The sequence below is a fragment of the Anomaloglossus baeobatrachus genome, chromosome 5 (genome assembly GCF_048569485.1).
Source record: "Anomaloglossus baeobatrachus isolate aAnoBae1 chromosome 5, aAnoBae1.hap1, whole genome shotgun sequence".
Classification (NCBI taxonomy): domain Eukaryota; kingdom Metazoa; phylum Chordata; class Amphibia; order Anura; family Aromobatidae; genus Anomaloglossus; species Anomaloglossus baeobatrachus.
In genome coordinates, this window is record NC_134357.1 from 588,070,587 (window position 1) to 588,088,397 (window position 17,811).

A 17,811-nucleotide genomic window follows, 5' to 3' on the forward strand; every position below is an offset into this window, starting at 1 on the left:
CAGGTGGAGGTAGGTGCAGGGTATTATATATCTAGTGTGCGGCTCTGCAGGTGGAGGTAGGTGCAGGTTATTATATATCTGTGTGCGGCTCTGCAGGTGGAGGTAGGTGCAGGGTATTATATATCTAGTGTGCGGCTCTGCAGGTGGAGGTAGGTGCAGGGTATTATATATCTAGTGTGCGGCTCTGCAGGTGGAGGTAGGTGCAGGGTATTATATATCTAGTGTGTGGCTCTGCAGGTGGAGGTAGGTGCAGGGTATTATATATCTAGTGTGCGGCTCTGCAGGTGGAGGTAGGTGCAGGGTATTATATATCTAGTGTGCGGCTCTGCAGGTGGAGGTAGGTGCAGGGTATTATATATCTAGTGTGCGGCTCTGCAGGTGGAGGTAGGTGCAGGGTATTATATATCTAGTGTGCGGCTCTGCAGGTGGAGGTAGGTGCAGGGTATTATATATCTAGTGTGCGGCTCTGCAGGTGGAGGTAGGTGCAGGTTATTATATCTAGTGTGCGGCTCTGCAGGAGGAGGTAGGTGCAGGGTATTATATATCTAGTGTGCGGCTCTGCAGGTGGAGGTAGGTGCAGGGTATTATATATCTAGTGTGCGGCTCTGCAGGTGGAGGTAGGTGCAGGGTATTATATATCTAGTGTGCGGCTCTGCAGGTGGAGGTAGGTGCAGGGTATTATATATCTAGTGTGCGGCTCTGCAGGTGGAGGTAGGTGCAGGGTGTTATATATCTAGTGTGCGGCTCTGCAGGTGGAGGTAGGTGCAGGTTATTATATATCTAGTGTGCGGCTCTGCAGGTGGAGGTAGGTGCAGGGTATTATATATCTAGTGTGCGGCTCTGCAGGTGGAGATAGGTGCAGGGTATTATATATCTAGTGTGCGGCTCTGCAGGGGGAGGTAGGTGCAGGTTATTATATATCTGTGTGTGGCTCTGCAGGTGGAGGTAGGTGCAGGGTATTATATATCTAGTGTGCGGCTCTGCAGGTGGAGGCAGGTGCAGGGTATTATATATCTAGTGTGCGGCTCTGCAGGTGGAGGTAGGTGCAGGTTATTATATATCTGTGTGTGGCTCTGCAGGTGGAGGTAGGTGCAGGGTATTATATATCTAGTGTGCGGCTCTGCAGGTGGAGGTAGGTGCAGGGTATTATATATCTAGTGTGCGGCTCTGCAGGTGGAGGTAGGTGCAGGTTATTATATATCTGTGTGCGGCTCTGCAGGTGGAGGTAGGTGCAGGGTATTATATATCTAGTGTGCGGCTCTGCAGGAGGAGGTAGGTGCAGGGTATTATATATCTGTGTGCGGCTCTGCAGGTGGAGGTAGGTGCAGGGTATTATATATCTGTGTGCGGCTCTGCAGGTGGAGGTAGGTGCAGGTTATTATATATCTAGTGTGCGGCTCTGCAGGTGGAGGTAGGTGCAGGGTATTATATATCTAGTGTGCGGCTCTGCAGGTGGAGGTAGGTGCGGGGTATTATATATCTAGTGTGCGGCTCTGCAGGAGGAGGTAGGTGCAGGGTATTATATATCTAGTGTGCGGCTCTGCAGGAGGAGGTAGGTGCAGGGTATTATATATCTGTGTGCGGCTCTGCAGGTGGAGGTAGGTGCAGGGTATTATATATCTAGTGTGCGGCTCTGCAGGTGGAGGTAGGTGCAGGGTATTATATATCTAGTGTGCGGCTCTGCAGGTGGAGGTAGGTGCAGGGTATTATATATTTAGTGTGCGGCTCTGCAGGTGGAGGTAGGTGCAGGGTATTATATATCTAGCGTGCAGCTCTGCAGGTGGAAGTAGGTGCAGGTTATTATATATCTAGTGTGCGGCTCTGCAGGTGGAGGTAGGTGCAGGGTATTATATATCTAGTGTGCGGCTCTGCAGGTGGAGGTAGGTGCAGGGTATTATATATCTAGTGTGCGGCTCTGCAGGTGGAGGTAGGTGCAGGTTATTATATATCTAGTGTGCGGCTCTGCAGGTGGAGGTAGGTGCAGGGTATTATATATCTAGTGTGCGGCTCTGCAGGTGGAGGTAGGTGCAGGGTATTATATATCTAGTGTGCGGCTCTGCAGGTGGAGGTAGGTGCAGGGTATTATATATCTAGTGTGCGGCTCTGCAGGTGGAGGTAGGTGCAGGGTATTATATATTTAGTGTGCGGCTCTGCAGGTGGAGGTAGGTGCAGGGTATTATATATCTAGCGTGCAGCTCTGCAGGTGGAAGTAGGTGCAGGTTATTATATATCTAGTGTGCGGCTCTGCAGGTGGAGGTAGGTGCAGGGTATTATATATCTAGTGTGCGGCTCTGCAGGTGGAGGTAGGTGCAGGGTATTATATATCTAGTGTGCGGCTCTGCAGGTGGAGGTAGGTGCAGGTTATTATATATCTAGTGTGCGGCTCTGCAGGTGGAGGTAGGTGCAGGGTATTATATATCTAGTGTGCGGCTCTGCAGGTGGAGGTAGGTGCAGGGTATTATATATCTAGTGTGCGGCTCTGCAGGTGGAGGTAGGTGCAGGGTATTATATATCTGTGTGCGGCTCTGCAGGTGGAGGTAGGTGCAGGGTATTATATATCGCCTCCATACTCCGCGGCGCTGTACACACTATTATCACCGTCTGGCATACAGCTATTGCTTTCTCTCATCATAAACTCTAATATCTCCAGTAATTACATTGTTGTTTTTCCATCGTCATCTCCTTCCCATTCAGGTCCTTATAATATCGGATCCTCTTAGTGGAGATCTTCTATAGAAGAGAATTCTCCTGATTGCCCCGTGAAGGATGGAGATGGACAGGGACAAGATGGCGGAGAGGATATTCCACCTCACCCTAGAGATCCTCTTCCGGCTTACTGGAGAGGTGAGAGATTCTGATGACGTCACATTACACCATTCTTATCTATGGGAATAACAGATGGACAGAACTGGAGAGGTGAGGACTCTGGAAATGTCTGGAGTGAGATTTATTACTGTGTCTCTCCATAACCAGGATTACACAGTAGTGAAGAAGACCTCTAGTGAGCGCTGTCAGGCCCCTGTGTCTGAGGGATGGGGAAGACCCCTGAGCCCAATCACAGGGCCTCCACCTCACCCCCCGATACATGAGGACATCAATGACCAGAAGATCCTAGAACTCACCTACAAGATGATTGAGCTGCTGACTGGAGAGGTGACACTGCTGGGAATGCTGGGACATTATACAGTAACGCTATGAAGGGATCGGGGGTGACGGTATCATTGTATGTGTCAGGTTCCTATAAGGTGTCAGGACGTCACCGTCTATTTCTCCATGGAGGAGTGGGAGTATTTAGAAGGACACAAAGATCTGTACAAGGATGTCATGATGGAGGATCCCCAGCCCCTCACATCACCAGGTAATAGACAGGACTAAATACACACGGCCTATAATTATCTGTATGTAAGGAATGAATTCAGTCCCTGTATGTGTCTCCTCCAGTCCTATCCAGTAAGAGGACAACACCAGAGAGATGTCCCCGTCCTCTTCTCCCACAGGACTGTAAACAAGAAGACCCCGATGTTCCTCAGGATCATCAGGTAGATGGAGAGAAGGGGCCATGAAATCCCCCTATGATGTGTAGACGGCTGTGAAGGTCTTGTGCTCAGTCTTGTTTTATCCTCCAGTATTATATGTGTTATACTTGTGTAATGAGAGCGGTGGAGATGGCAGGATTAGAGCTGATCATAGATGTAACTTCTCCATCTGTCTGTGACTTTTACAATATTTGTTTCAGGGGGAAGATCTGCCCCATATTAATACTACAGAGACATATGTGGGGGGTGATGAGCGGAGTAAAGCGGAGATTCCTACAGATGACCGCCCAGGTGAGTAGTGACCGCTCTCGCTCTGATAAGTCACATAACCAAGACCATTTGTTTGACTAAAAACTATTTTAGTCGTCAGTTTGGCAAAAATATAAAACAAATCAGAACAGGCAATGATCACAAGTCGTAGTGTTACCGTACTCACTACTCATTCTTTCTAAAACATTCAGGCTGCTTTGGACTTTTTGTCACACAGTCGGAATCTGTCAATAACAACAACAAGTGGGACTGAGCTGCTAACCTTCTTAATGCCTCTGTTAATCTGACATTGGCATATAAATAGAGGAGACACATGCGTCCAACAGCCCCTCAAAACATGATCATGGGGCACTAATTGGATTGGTTACTTTCGCAGCTGAGAGCTTACTGAAAACTGTGTCTGCCATCTTGCTCCTCCTGTGAAGCTCAGTCACGGGCTGAGCTTCATAGGAGTCATCAATTTTGACCATATACTACAATACCTTGTCTTTCCAGCACCCTGCCTTAAAAAATATTAACGCCTGCATGATCCTTCACGTACCCTTATGTCATGGTTGGGTAGGAGTTCCCAGCTTATGACGTAGTTGTAAGTCATGGTGATTGTGCGGTGCACATTAGATGTGCCCACGCAAACGTTGCTGTGAGCATGACTTACGTGTCAGCCGGGCTCCAGCTCTAACAGCCAGAAGTGGTGCCTGCCCAGGTGTTTAACAATCCAGTACCCAGTATCTATATCGATCGCAGTATTTAGAAGAATTTAGGAGGCTGGGAGACTAAGAGAATTCAACTCAACCCTCAAAAAAGCAAGTCCCTACTCAGGACCATCATCTATTAACAGAAATTTATGGGGCTTCCACATTACTGGCAGCACAAAGGCTCTGGAAAACTGCTCTGGCTCCCCCCAAAAAAAGAAATCCAGGAAAATCTACACTCCCAAATCTAAATGCCCCTTTCTCTTCTGAGCCCCACAATCTGTATGAACCACAGTTTACGTCCACATGTTTGGCATTATTGAAGTGAGGATACTACACTTAATGTACGGGGTGCAGGTTTCCAGAAGCACAAGCTGCGCACAATGTACAGGCACTACAATTTGAGAGCACTACAATGTTCTTTTCTCATCTAGAGGTGACATTTTCCCTTCTTCTTTGCACACAAGCTCTTCTTCAGAGAGATTGGATGGGTTTAGGACTAGACTGTGCCTGGGTTGTTCACTCACATGAATATGCTCCAATGTAAACCCTCCCTTGCAGCTTGGGAAGGATGTTTAGGGTCATTGTCCTGCTGAAAGGTGAACCTACACCCCAGCCTCAGGACTTCTGCAGCCTCTAACAGGTTTCCCTCCAGGATTGCCCTGTATTTAGCTTCATCCATCTTCTCATCACCTCTGACCAGCTTCCCTGCCCCTGCTGAAGAAAAGAATACCCACAGCAGGATGTGGCCTCCACTATGTGTGACTGTGGGGAGGGTGTTTTCAGGGTGATGAGCAGTGTTCGTTTTCTACCACACACAGCCTCTTCTTCCATGTGCTCACTATTTCCCTACATGGCTTTTTGGAAACTACACACGGGATTTCTTATGGCTTTCAAAAATGTCTTTCTAGTAATGACTAGTAATCATCCTGTGGACAGATTCTCTCCCTGAGCTGTGATCTCTGTGGCTCTGTGACCATGGGCCTCGTGGCTGCTCTCATTGCCAGGAGCGGGGCTTGGATCGCTCCAGGCATTTTAACACCCCAAATGCTGTGATCGATAGCAATACCATGCAAAAACATTTTTTTCTATAAAATTGTTTTTATGATGTAAAAGTCGCAAAACATATAAAACCCCCAATACAAATGGTGTATCAGTGTAATCTTACTGACGCAAAGAATAAAACTGTCTTATCACTTTTATTAAACAGTGACCGGCTTAAAAAGAACAAACAAAAAAACAATTCCTATGTTGCTGTTTCTTCTTGATTCTGCCCCACAAAAAGTGGAATAGAAATCAATCAAAAATTCTGCGCCAAAATGGTATCAATCAAAACTCCAACTCATCCCGCAATAAACAAATGCTAACGTGACTCTGTCGGGAAAAAAAGTTTAAAAAAAAACTTCAAAAAATTTATTTTGTAAAAAAAAAAGTGTTAGTAGCCAAAGCTAAAAAAAATAAATCTGGAATCGCTGTAATTGTACTGAATTGAGACATAAAACCACCTAATCACTAATACCGCAAGGTGTACGGCGTAAAAAATAAAGCCAATTCTTCAGCTGTTGTTGATTTGTTCATTCTGTCTCCCAAATATCGCAGTATGGCGCGGCTCACATTTATCCTGCGCTCTACGCTGAGCGCTTACACTGGGGATTACGTGTAATTCTCTGATAAATGTCATTCAGATAAAATTCCCAATGGGAAATTCACTGTAATGAGGCAGAGAGAGTCATTTTGACTTCACATCTGACCTGGGATTCGGCGGTGTCCATCTTTTTATGCATCCTTTTAGGCGTGCACAAAAGTGCGGTCATCAACACTTTTGTTCACCTTTGAAAAGACTGACACCACTTAAGAGTACGAACGGAGATCGTATTAACTCTGCTGTCTCATTATAGTGAATGAATCCGTCCGTGGGGAGTTTCACTTGAATCATGTATTTTGGATATGTAGATGGAAACCCCAATGTAAGTGCTCAGCATAGAGCTCAGGATAAATGTGAACTGATGCAAAATATTGTGTACCTCAAATTGCCACAAAATAGCATTCAACTCAACCCACAAAAACACAAGTCCCCACTTATATCCATCAATTGTTAATGAAAATATAGGTACCACAAAAGCTCTTGAAAAGCACTATGGCTCCCCCCCCCCCCCCCCAAAAAAAATAAAACCAAATCCAAATGCCTCCCCTCCATCTGAGCCCCAAAATGTGCCTATAACACATATATATATATATATATATATATATATATATATATATATATATATATATATATATATAATACTTGACTTTATTGTAGTGAGAGGAGCTTGCTTAATTTACGCAGGTTTCCAGAAACACGAGCTAGGACCAATGTATGAGCACTACAATGTACTGGGCACAACAAGGCCTTATTTGCAATTTTTAATTCTGCAACATTCACTGCATTTGACTCCATGGGTGTTTTCCAGAGACTGAATCATCACTACCCGTAATGAGGTATCCGCATACACACAATTTGTCGTATAATTTCTTCTGCTTCCCTTGTTAGACTGCAAAATTTGGGGCTAAAGTAACATTTTTGTGGGAAAAAGCTAAGTTTTCATTTTTTATTTTTTCCGTCCACAATGTTTTAGTTCCTGTGAAACACCTAAAGGGTTAATGAACTTCTTGAATGTGGTTTTGAGCAGTGTGAGGGGTGCAGTTTTTAGTGTTTTCTATCACCCGGCCTCTCATAGTGTCACATGTATAGGGACAGGCTCAGGGCTAGCGCTTACCTTTCCATATGGGACCATGCACTTTAAAAGTAGTTTTTCATTTTGGGACATTAAGGCTGGAGTCACACTTGTGAGAGACTCGCGCGAGTCTCACATCGCATCACCCGACATGGCCTGCAGCTCTCCGGACAGGAGAATCTCATCTGCAAAGAAATACATGCAGCTGACCCGCTCCTGTCGGGAGAGTGTGTGGCCATGCCGGGTGATGCGATGTGAGACTCGCGCGAGTCTCTCACAAGTGTGACTCCAGCCTAAGAGATAAATCCTTCTCTGGTGCAGCAGCAGACTGGCTCAGCTGGCAGAAGTTAATCATCTTCCAGTCAGGATTTCAGCCCTCTGCTTCCTGGACTTGATGCTGGTTATTCTATTCAGTTAGGAGCTAGCCTGGGAGCAGAGAGGACGTCGTTGTTGCTGCTGTGGTTTGTTGCAAGTTTTGTTTTTGTACTACTTCCTTTCCTGTGTTATCCCTTACCCGTATACTTTTTCTTTGGTGCAGGTTTTAGGTGTGTATGTGTTTTTATTTTTCCCCTGTCTGTAGTTCGCTCTTGTAAGGGTTTTGAGGATCACTTTCCTGGTCAGTCCCCTAGGTGGTGGGTGTGGTGGGGACATGTCATCAGGGTCAGGAGAGGAGTAGCTAGAGCCAGGTCGGGGGCCTGGACCTTCCTACCTTCAAGGATATCTCCGGGTGTAGGTTACCCTATCTTGCCTTGTCATCCGTTACACCCAATCCCTGACACAAAGTCACTTGAAATGTAATTTGGTCCTAAAAAAAAATAATTCAAAATTTTGTTGTAAAAATTAGAAATAACTGATTAAACTTTGAACCCTTCTAACTTCCTAACAATGAGGCTTCAAAAACTGTTCCGGTGTAAAGTAGACATGTGGGAAATGTTATTGATTAACTATTTTGTGCTACAAAAGTCTCTGGTTTAAGGTCAGAAAAGTTCAAAGTTTTACAATTTTCAAAATTTTCGCTAAATTTCTAATATTTTCACATATAAATCCAACAACTATCGTCTTAAATTTACCACTATCATGAAGGACAATGTGTCATGTAAAAAACAATCTCATAATCACCGGGATCTGTTGAAGCTCCAGATATAACCTCATAAAGTGACACTGGTCAGAATAGCCCAAAAAAAAAAAAAAAAAATGGCTCGGTTATGAAGGTGAAAATGGGCTTGGGGGTGAAGGGGTTAAGTAAAAAAAATCTACACACGTTTGGTATTTCCGTTATTGTATTGACTTGGGGAATCATATTTTAGGTCACTTTTCCCATTTACTGAACAACGATAATGTCTAACATCATGATCTACTGGTTCTTCCTCTAACGTCTTCTGTTAGATTGTGATCTATTTTGTTTTTAATCATGGTTTTAATTGGATAACAACTCAGTTTGCTACATGACTTTCAACTTGCATGGAATGTTTTTTAGACAATGTCCTAAAATAACCATTAACTTTCACAATATAATGTTACAGTTTTAATGTTAAAAAAATAATCCAATCCATTTGATTTTTGGCAGATCAATTTGCCACAAGATCAACAAGACCACTGATACCCTCAAATTGTATGGCAGATGTTCGTGGTGTCACAAAACATGCACATGAAGAACTTGTCCTTATTCCAGATATATGTGATGTCCTTCACAACAAAGATCTATCATCTGATTTATCAAAAACGGTTAAGAAAAATAAAAATTGCGGAAAGGATGTTGAACATAAAAGTTTGCACACAAAGGAGAAGCCGTTTTCATGTTCAGAATGTGGGAAAGGTTTTAATAGAAAATCAGGTCTTATTGAACATCAATTAAATCACACAGGAGAAAAGCCATTTTCATATTTGGAATGTGGGAAAGGTTTTAATAGAAAATCAAGTCTTGTTGAACATCAAATAACTCACACAGGAAGGAAGCCGTTTTCATGTTCGGAATGTGGGAAAGGTTTTATTAGAAAATCAAACCTTGTTGAACATCAAAAAACTCACACAGGAGAAAAGCCGTTTTCATGTCCAGAATGTGGGAAAAGTTTTATTCGAAAATCAAATCTTGTTGAACATCAAAAAACTCACACAGGAGCGAAGCCATATTCATGTTCAGAATGTGGAAAAAGCTTTAACCATAAATCAACTCTCGTTACACATAAATTAACTCATACACAGGAGATGCCATATTTATGTTTAGAATGTGGGAGAAGTTATAACAAGAAATCATCTCTTGTTATACATCAAAAAATTCACACAGGAGAGAAACCATTTTCATGTTCAGAATGTGGAAAACATTTTAACCGGAGATCATATTTGGTTTCCCATGAAAGGATTCACACGGGGGAGAAGCCATTTATATGTTCTGAATGCGGTAAAGGTTTTAAATGGAGATCAATCCTTGTGGACCATCAACAAACTCATACAGGAGAGAAACCTTATTCGTGTTTAGAATGTGGGAAAGGTTTTAACCAGAAATCAAATCTTTTTATACATAAAAGAACTCACACAGGGGAGAAGCCATATTCATGTTCAGAATGTGGAAAAGGTTTTAAAAGGAGAGCAGATCTTACTAAACATCTAAGAATTCACACAAGGGGGAAGCCATTTTCATGATAAGAATATGGAACATTTTTCAACACAAATCAGATTTTAATCATCAGAGAATTCACACAGGGTAGAAGCTATATTCATGTTTAAAATGCAGGAAATGTTATACCCAGAATTCAACTGGAAAGATATATCAGTGAATTTGTACAGGAGATGAGCCATATTCTAGTTCAGAATGTGGAAAATATCGTAGGTCTAAAATTGATCTCATTAATGTACATCAGAGAAGTTAAACAGGGGAGCAGCCATTTTCATGCTTAAAGGGAACCAAACATCAGGATTTTCCTATATAACGTAAAACCAGTGCTATGCTGGCACGATCAGGCTGATTCTATACATACCTGTAGTGGTCAGCTCGGATGTATAGGTTTTGAAACCTAAGAAAGTAAAGTTTATAAAATCACCAGCTTCTTGAGTGACAGCAGCTGAGGATCAGATAATAATATCTGGGGGAATTTATAATTAGCATAAGTATTATACAATCGACTTAACTTTTCACTAGGAAGAACCTCTGTGAGGTCATACCCATGCAACCAGAAGGGGCGGGGCCTCAGCAAACAAAATATTGCTTCGTGGTATCATCTTTGTTGGCTGAGGCCCCGCCCCATCTGGTTACATGGCTATGACCTCACACAGTTCCTTCCTAGTGGAAAGTTAAATTGATGGTATAATACTTATGCTAATTCTAGCAGGGGGAGGGGATAACTATGAATTCCCCCCTCAGATATTATCTGATCCTCAGCTGCTGTCACTCAAGAAGCTGATGATTTTATAAACGTTACATTCTTGGATTTCAAAATCTATACATCTGAGCTGACCACTACAGGTATGTATAGAATCAGCCTGATAGTGCCAGTATAGCACTGGCGTTAGGTTATATATGAAAATCCTGATGATTGGTTCCCTTCAAAAGGGGATTAAATGTTTTAATAGGATGTAAAATGTTGTTGACTCATCAATAAATTTATATAATTGCCAAATCATAATTATTTTCTTTCTATATTTTGCAAATGTTTTATTTAAACGTCTGAAGTTCTTAAGAATCTAAGATCTCAAAGAAAAAAGTCACAAAAATATTAGAAAAAGTAGCAATAATTCCATTATTTTGGGAAATTATTGTTATGGTGTTAATCACATGGAAGAAAACGCATAACTTTTTCTTTTACGTTTACTATTTTGTTAAATAAAACCACTTTAATATTCATGTCATGAACTCATCTGTGTGAAGCCTTGTTTTTTTCGAGTGATGACTTCTTTTTATTGCCACCTTTCGGTGCCACGGATACATTTTAATCATCTTCTATTTTGTTATACTGGTGGTTAGTTAACAAAAACAGCATTAGGGATTTAGGCATTGTTGTTTTTTACAGTGTTCTCCATGTAGGATAAATGTTTTCTGCTCATAATACACACACCTTTCTTAACCGTAATTACGAAGTGATGCGTCCGGAGACTTAAAGCACTGGCAGATATAAAGGGAAGAGAACTATTTCTCTAAAACATTTTATCATTTGTGATTGTATTTTTTAAGTCATTTATTTTTTTGTTGACTTGGGTTATTCGCTATCCAAAATAATCAAAATAGCGCTTGTACCAGTGATCTGACTCAAAACCTTCGCAACGTTATACTGATGGCATTGGTTACAGAAGAATTTCTAAACTACTGAAGGTTCCAGTCAGTGCTGTTGGGGCCCATAATCCGGAAGAGGGAAAAAAACATAATTTCACCATAAACCAGCCATGACCAGGTGCTGCCCATAAGATTTCAAACAGAGGGGTAAAAAGAATTATCAGAAGAGTTGTCCAAGAGCCAAGGAAGACTTGGGAAGAGCTACACCACACAAGACTCCACTGCTGAACAAAAAGCAGGTTCAAGCACTTTTTAAGTTTGCTCAGTAACATTTAGACAAGCCTGTGAAATACTGGTGTCATGGTTCTACCTCCCCATCCACATGGCTAGGGGGCGGAGCCTCCTCTCGGGACTCACTTCCGGAGTTTGGATGTTTTAAATTCTGTCATCTCTGGTGAACCAGTGCGGCTATAAGCTTAGCACTGCTTTGCCTGTGATTGCTGGTCCCTGTAAGTGTTTCCTGATTCGTCCTTCCCCTGTGCTCTGTCTGTGTTCTGTCCCACCTCCTTCATTCCCACAATAGCCCCAGTCGTTCCCCCTGCTCCCCCAGCTCTGTGTAGTGTCTTTTCCTGCAGGGCTCCAGCTCCCCCTGGTGGTAGCCTGACAACTGGGAGAATATAGTCTGGTCAGATAAGACCAAAATCGAACTTCTTGGATGCCATAATACACACCATGTTTAGTCCTTTAACACTATACAACAGTGAAGTGTGGAGAAGTGTGGCGGTGGGAACATCATGGTGTGGGGCTGTTTTTCAGCATCCAACACTGGCAAACTTAATATACTTGAAGGAAGGATGATGGGACAAATGTACCAAGACCTTCTGGATAAAAATCTGCTGCTATCTACCAGGATGATAAAGATGAAATAAAGGTAAACATTTTAGCAAGACAATGCTCTCAAACATAAAGCGAAGGAAAAACCTCAATTGGTTTCAGAGAAAGAAAATCTGCTCAAATGGCCGAGCCGATCACAAGAGCTGAATCCAATACAAAATGTATGGAAGGAACTACAGCTTGGAGAACATAGAAGAAACCCACGGGACCTTCAGGATTTGAAGGCCAAAATCCTACCTGAGCAATGCAGAAGACTAGTTTCTCCATAGAGGGGGCGTCTTGAAGCTTCATCACCAACAAAGGCTTTTGTACAAGATATTGTTTAAATTTCAGTAAGCGTGTTCAATACTTTTTTTCCTGTATCATTTCTCATTAGTACACACAACTTAATTTATGGACAGAACAGGACTCGAATTACTCGGAATTAGCGAACTAAGATGGACATTTCCAGTCAAGCAAACATTGGGTCTTCTACTCTGGCAATGCTAACCGAAAGATAAACGGTGTTGCTTTTATTCTCAACCAAAAATTGTCCGGTACTGTACTGAAGTATAATGCAGTAAGTGATTGAGTCATCTCAAGATGACTACAAGGAGCGCCAATTTATGTCAACAACAAATGCTGAGGAGAAGGACGTTGAACGTTTCTATGATCAAATTCAAGAAGAAATCGACAAGATACCAAAACAAGACTAACTTATTATATTTGGAGACTTGAATGCCAAAGTGGGCTATAGCAAACATGGAACCTTTGACAACATGGCTGCTCAACTGTTATACTTCCGATAAATTGCCGCTGTAAGGCATGTATCGGGTGGGCTCTTTAGGATACAGCGAAGTCACGAACGGGAAATAAACGGCTCCAAAACTGGATCAACCAGCAAAAGTACTTTACTACAATTTGGATATGAATGTAATTAAAACATGGGATAACTCTCAGGGAAAATCCACAGAAACTCAGCGAAGAGGCTGAGACCGTTGTGCTGTACAGCGTGGCGCTTTACAATATGTGTCAACTACATTATCTACACTATGTGTTATCTACAGGCGTGACTAGCTAATCCAACTGCCAACTACCTATAAATAACCTTTAATCTGAAAGAATTGAATGGGTGTGTTATACGCGGTCGCCTGCGGTACAGCACAACAGCTTACAAACTTACAATAAATTCACTCTAGACCACCTATGCCAAACATGGTATCCATCCACAGACAGCTGTTTCGGGGTATTTGCCCCTCATCAGTGTGGAGTAGGAAACTGGCTAGTGGGAGCATTACCTAGTAGAAGACTACATAAGCAAAGATGGTTGACCTTCGAACATCCAACACCGCAGAGATATCATCACGTGTTTCTCAACGCAGTGATGAGGGGCAAATACCCCAAAACAGCTGTCTGTGGATGGATACCATGTTTGGCATAGGTAGTCTCCTTGACTGGAGACTGCCCTTCCCGTGGTTGATCCTTCCCGGTGAAAGACCTGGCTAGTTTTCTGCCAGTGTTGAGAAACATGTGATGGTGTCTCCGCAGGCTTTCTTGTTTTGCTCTGGCAATATGACTGAAGTACACAGACGGATGAGAGGCCTCTCCAACAGATGAGCAGTACAGCTGGTAACTGTGGCTTGATTCCTCGGCAACATCCTATCAACTCCACGACAGCGTCCTATCAGCAATCTTCTTCATTCTGGTGAGGATTTGGATATGTACGGGGTCAGCTCCGCTCTGTCATGGCTCTGGTCAAAATGATTAATTTCTATTTGCAGATATTATTGACATTCCATCCTGCACGTCCTTTGTCTCTGTCTTCAGTCACTGCTAACTGTTAACTGTTCCCAAGATGGCCGCCGCTTTACTTCCTGTGATGTACTGCTCATTTTATATCAGCCTATATCTCGAGCTAGCTATTGCAGTCTTTCATCTGTGCTGAGAAACCCAAACCCTAACCCTTCACCCATTTTGTTATAGGGTTGTCTCCTACAACATGGCCGCCTCCAAGTGCACTGTGGGAAGATAGCCGCCGATGTACACGCACGCACTATGCCCTGATGCAGGGTCATTCTGAGATGGACATCAATTAATCACTGCACAAATGTTTCTGACATCACTGGGACAAACTCTAGTGCCACCTATTGGAAGTAGCAATACTAAAAGTCAAAAGTGGCCCTTTAACGAAGGGCAATCACCCCAAAACACCGTGTCTGCAAATTGAGGTTCTGATCTGGCATAAATCCTAAGTCTTATGAAAAGGCTCATTAAAGGGCCACTTTTGACTTCTAGGATAGCTACCTCCAATAGGTGGCACTAGAGTTTGTCTCCTTCCTTCCTGAAGAGACAATTTGAATATTTCACAGAGGAGCATTCAGCTATAAGACCCCTCACTGGCAGCCAGACTAGTTTGTTAGGTCTCCGCAAGGAGAAAAGTTTTCCCCTTTGACATCACTGGGTTACAGTTTACCCGCAATGTGTCACACTAGGTACAGGGAAGTACGCAGCATATGGCAAAAGAGAAGGGTATCCCTGTGTCTAGGGGACGGGAAGATGGTGACCCCTGACCAAACCTACTGCTGGGGCCTGGGTTCCCTTTCCGTCCTAGATAGGTTCCCCACCTATGCAGCGAGCAGGATACCGGACACTAAGCTGACTCTACATCTGGGCTTTAGGTAGGGAGTGGATGGGATGAGCTCTTCATCAACCCCACTAAGCACTAAAGGATACACAGGGATAGTAAAAAAGGGAAGAAAACAACAGCTTACCTCCAGATGCATCAAAAAGAGGAAGTGCAAACAACAACCAGGTTACACCAGCCGACTGCTTGCACTCAACACTTGTAAAGAGTAGAGGACTTATCACCAGCACTGAGTATGGGAAAATGAGGGTATATATAGACACCAAGGAAGTGCTGATGAAAAGCAGCTGAAAGGGTAACTTCGGCAGGGTCCTAAAGGGAAAGGGATGAAAATAAAGCAGAGGCGATATGTAGGATATAAAATACATCAAACAGGCATGATAAAAAGTCAGGGAGCAGTTTGCGCAGCCAAACACGGTGACCTTGTATTTCCAGACACCACATGACTGTCTTACACCTGTGACAGATTATTATTTATTATTATTGCACCATTTATTCCATGGCGCATTACATGTAACAAGGGGTATACATAATAAAACAAGTACAATACTCATGAACAACACAAGGCAAAGGCTGGTACAGGAGAGAGCACTCTGCCCGCCTGCCCATGAGAGCTCAGGCTATTAAATAAATTGAAATGGGGGCTTTACCGCGCATGCAGCACTTAATTGGCCCCCTCCCTGTTGTGTATTTAAAAGTATCGCTGGACAGTCATTGAGTGGCACTTCCCCAGATGAAGCATCAGCGAAACGTGCGTGGGGCAGTGGGGAGGACATTACCATGGGTAAGCTGCATACTTTATGCACATTGATTCCTTGCCTTATATCTGTACTTGGATTATAGAAACACTTGATACTCATACTAAGGTTATGCAGCTCCCTATAGATGATTTATTATTGTATGTATGGGTACTTTGACCTGTATTGATAATGCTATGCCAATGTGATGTGTTTGTTTCTCCTCCTTACTCTATGCCTTTACTGAAATATGATTTACATTCACTCTAGCTTTTTGATATGATGATTTATAAACTTTTTTTGATTTTATGATATTTTGTTTTCCTATTAATCCATTTTATTTTGCCTGTATTTCTCTGCTTGTATAGGAGTGCTCAACCCTGACGTAGATTTCTGTACAATTTTTGGGGGGTAACTTGTCTTTTTTGGTTATATGGTTCCCGACCCTGTTATATATTGTGTTTTATGTACGCCTTGGTTTTATTGGAATCATTGTTGGAAACTTTGGACTTCGTGAACAAAACAAGACTGGAGAAAGAATCATTGACTTTTGTACAACAGATCAACTGTCCATCATGAACACCTTCTTCCAAAATTACTAACAGAGACTCTACACATGGACATGACCGAATGGAGACTATAATAATTAGATTGACTACATACGGTATGTGTCTGCCAAAGATGGAGGTCGTCTGTCATTACTGCGAAAACAAGGCCAGGAACTGATAGTGGAACTGATCATGAGCTTTTGACAGTAAAGATTAGATTTAGGCTGTGCAAACAGATAACACGACAGGTCGTTTCCAACTTTTATTTGACCATGCTGTGAAGAGCAAAAGGGTAACAATGCTTTGAACTTTTGCCTTTCAGGCTCCTTATCTCAATATCCACTACAGCATTAAGCGTGGGACTACCCTTATTTTATAGACAATCTTCTTGGCTATCTCATACATAAATTTGATGTGCAACTATTTAGCATGTGATTAGTTATGCAGATTCTTATCCTAAAATCTAAATTTAAATTTGTATAATATTGTTAGTATTATGTAAATCTACCTTTGGCTTTCAGCACTGTCTGAATCCTCTGAAACTCTCGATCAGATTCAAACATGTCTCAACAGAAATCTGATCCCAGGTCTCTTCTCCACGTTCACAGTGTTGGTGTATACTGGTCAGGTCTCTTCTCCACGTTCCCAGTGTTGGTGTATACTGGTCAGGTCTCTTCTCCACGTTCCCAGTGTTGGTGTATACTGGTCAGGTCTCTTCTCTACATTCCCAGTGTTGGTTTATACTGGTCAGGTCTCTTCTCCACGTTCCCAGTGTTGGTGTATACTGGTCAGGTCTCTTCTCCACATTCCCAGTGTTGGTTTATACTGGTCAGGTCTCTTCTCCACGTTCCCAGTGTTGGTGTATACTGGTCAGGTCTATTCTACATGTTCCCAGTGTTGGTGTGTACTGGTCAGGTCTCTTCTCCACGTTCCCAGTGTTGGTGCATACTGGTCACTCACTTGGGGATGTATACAGCTTTTTCTTCAACTCTACCCACAAGTATTCGATTGGGTTGAGGTCTGGGTACTGTGGGGCCAATCCTACATCTCTACTTCATTGTCATTGAACCATTTCTTCGCCAATCTCTATGTATACTTTGGGTCACTACATCATCCTTTTCATACCCATAAAATAACATGCCTTGTAGGATACTCCCATATAGTTCAGCATTGAGACCACCATCAATCCTGGTCAAGTATCCAATGCCATTAGCTGTGAAACAACCTCATATCATCAGGTATAAGGCAAAGTAAGACAGATGAGAAAACCGTCATAATAAAGAATATCCAAGACTACACCCCAAACTCAATATATACTGTACAAGGAGGACAAGGGGGCAAAAGTAGTTGGAGCCATAAAATAACTCACTAACAAACAAATCACATAAAACCTTATTGCAAAAATAGAAAAACATTTTATTGTTCAAAATTTTTTTACATCAAGAGGTAAAATACAATAAACAATTCATAATTCATATAGGTATCACAGATCAGGTGTACAAATAAAGTCCCTGGACAAAACACTGGATGGAAAACTCCACATAGTGAGTGAAATATCCTAAAACATTTTGTTCGTAGTCAAAAATGATG

At 42.5% G+C, this 17,811-nt stretch overlaps 1 protein-coding gene across 1 annotated transcript in view; it reads left to right on the top strand.

The window, feature by feature from the left end:
- Window positions 1–3,772: 3,772 nt before the first annotated feature.
- The window catches only part of LOC142313165 (uncharacterized), a 115,190-nt gene continuing 101,151 nt past the window's right edge, over window positions 3,773–17,811 (top strand). Inside the window, exons 1-2 of the mRNA XM_075352153.1 lie at window positions 3,773–3,827; window positions 8,783–9,852. Of these exons, the coding sequence (XP_075208268.1) occupies window positions 8,830–9,852 (1,023 nt within the window). The 5' untranslated portion in view covers window positions 3,773–3,827; window positions 8,783–8,829. The remainder of the gene's footprint in view (window positions 3,828–8,782; window positions 9,853–17,811) is intronic.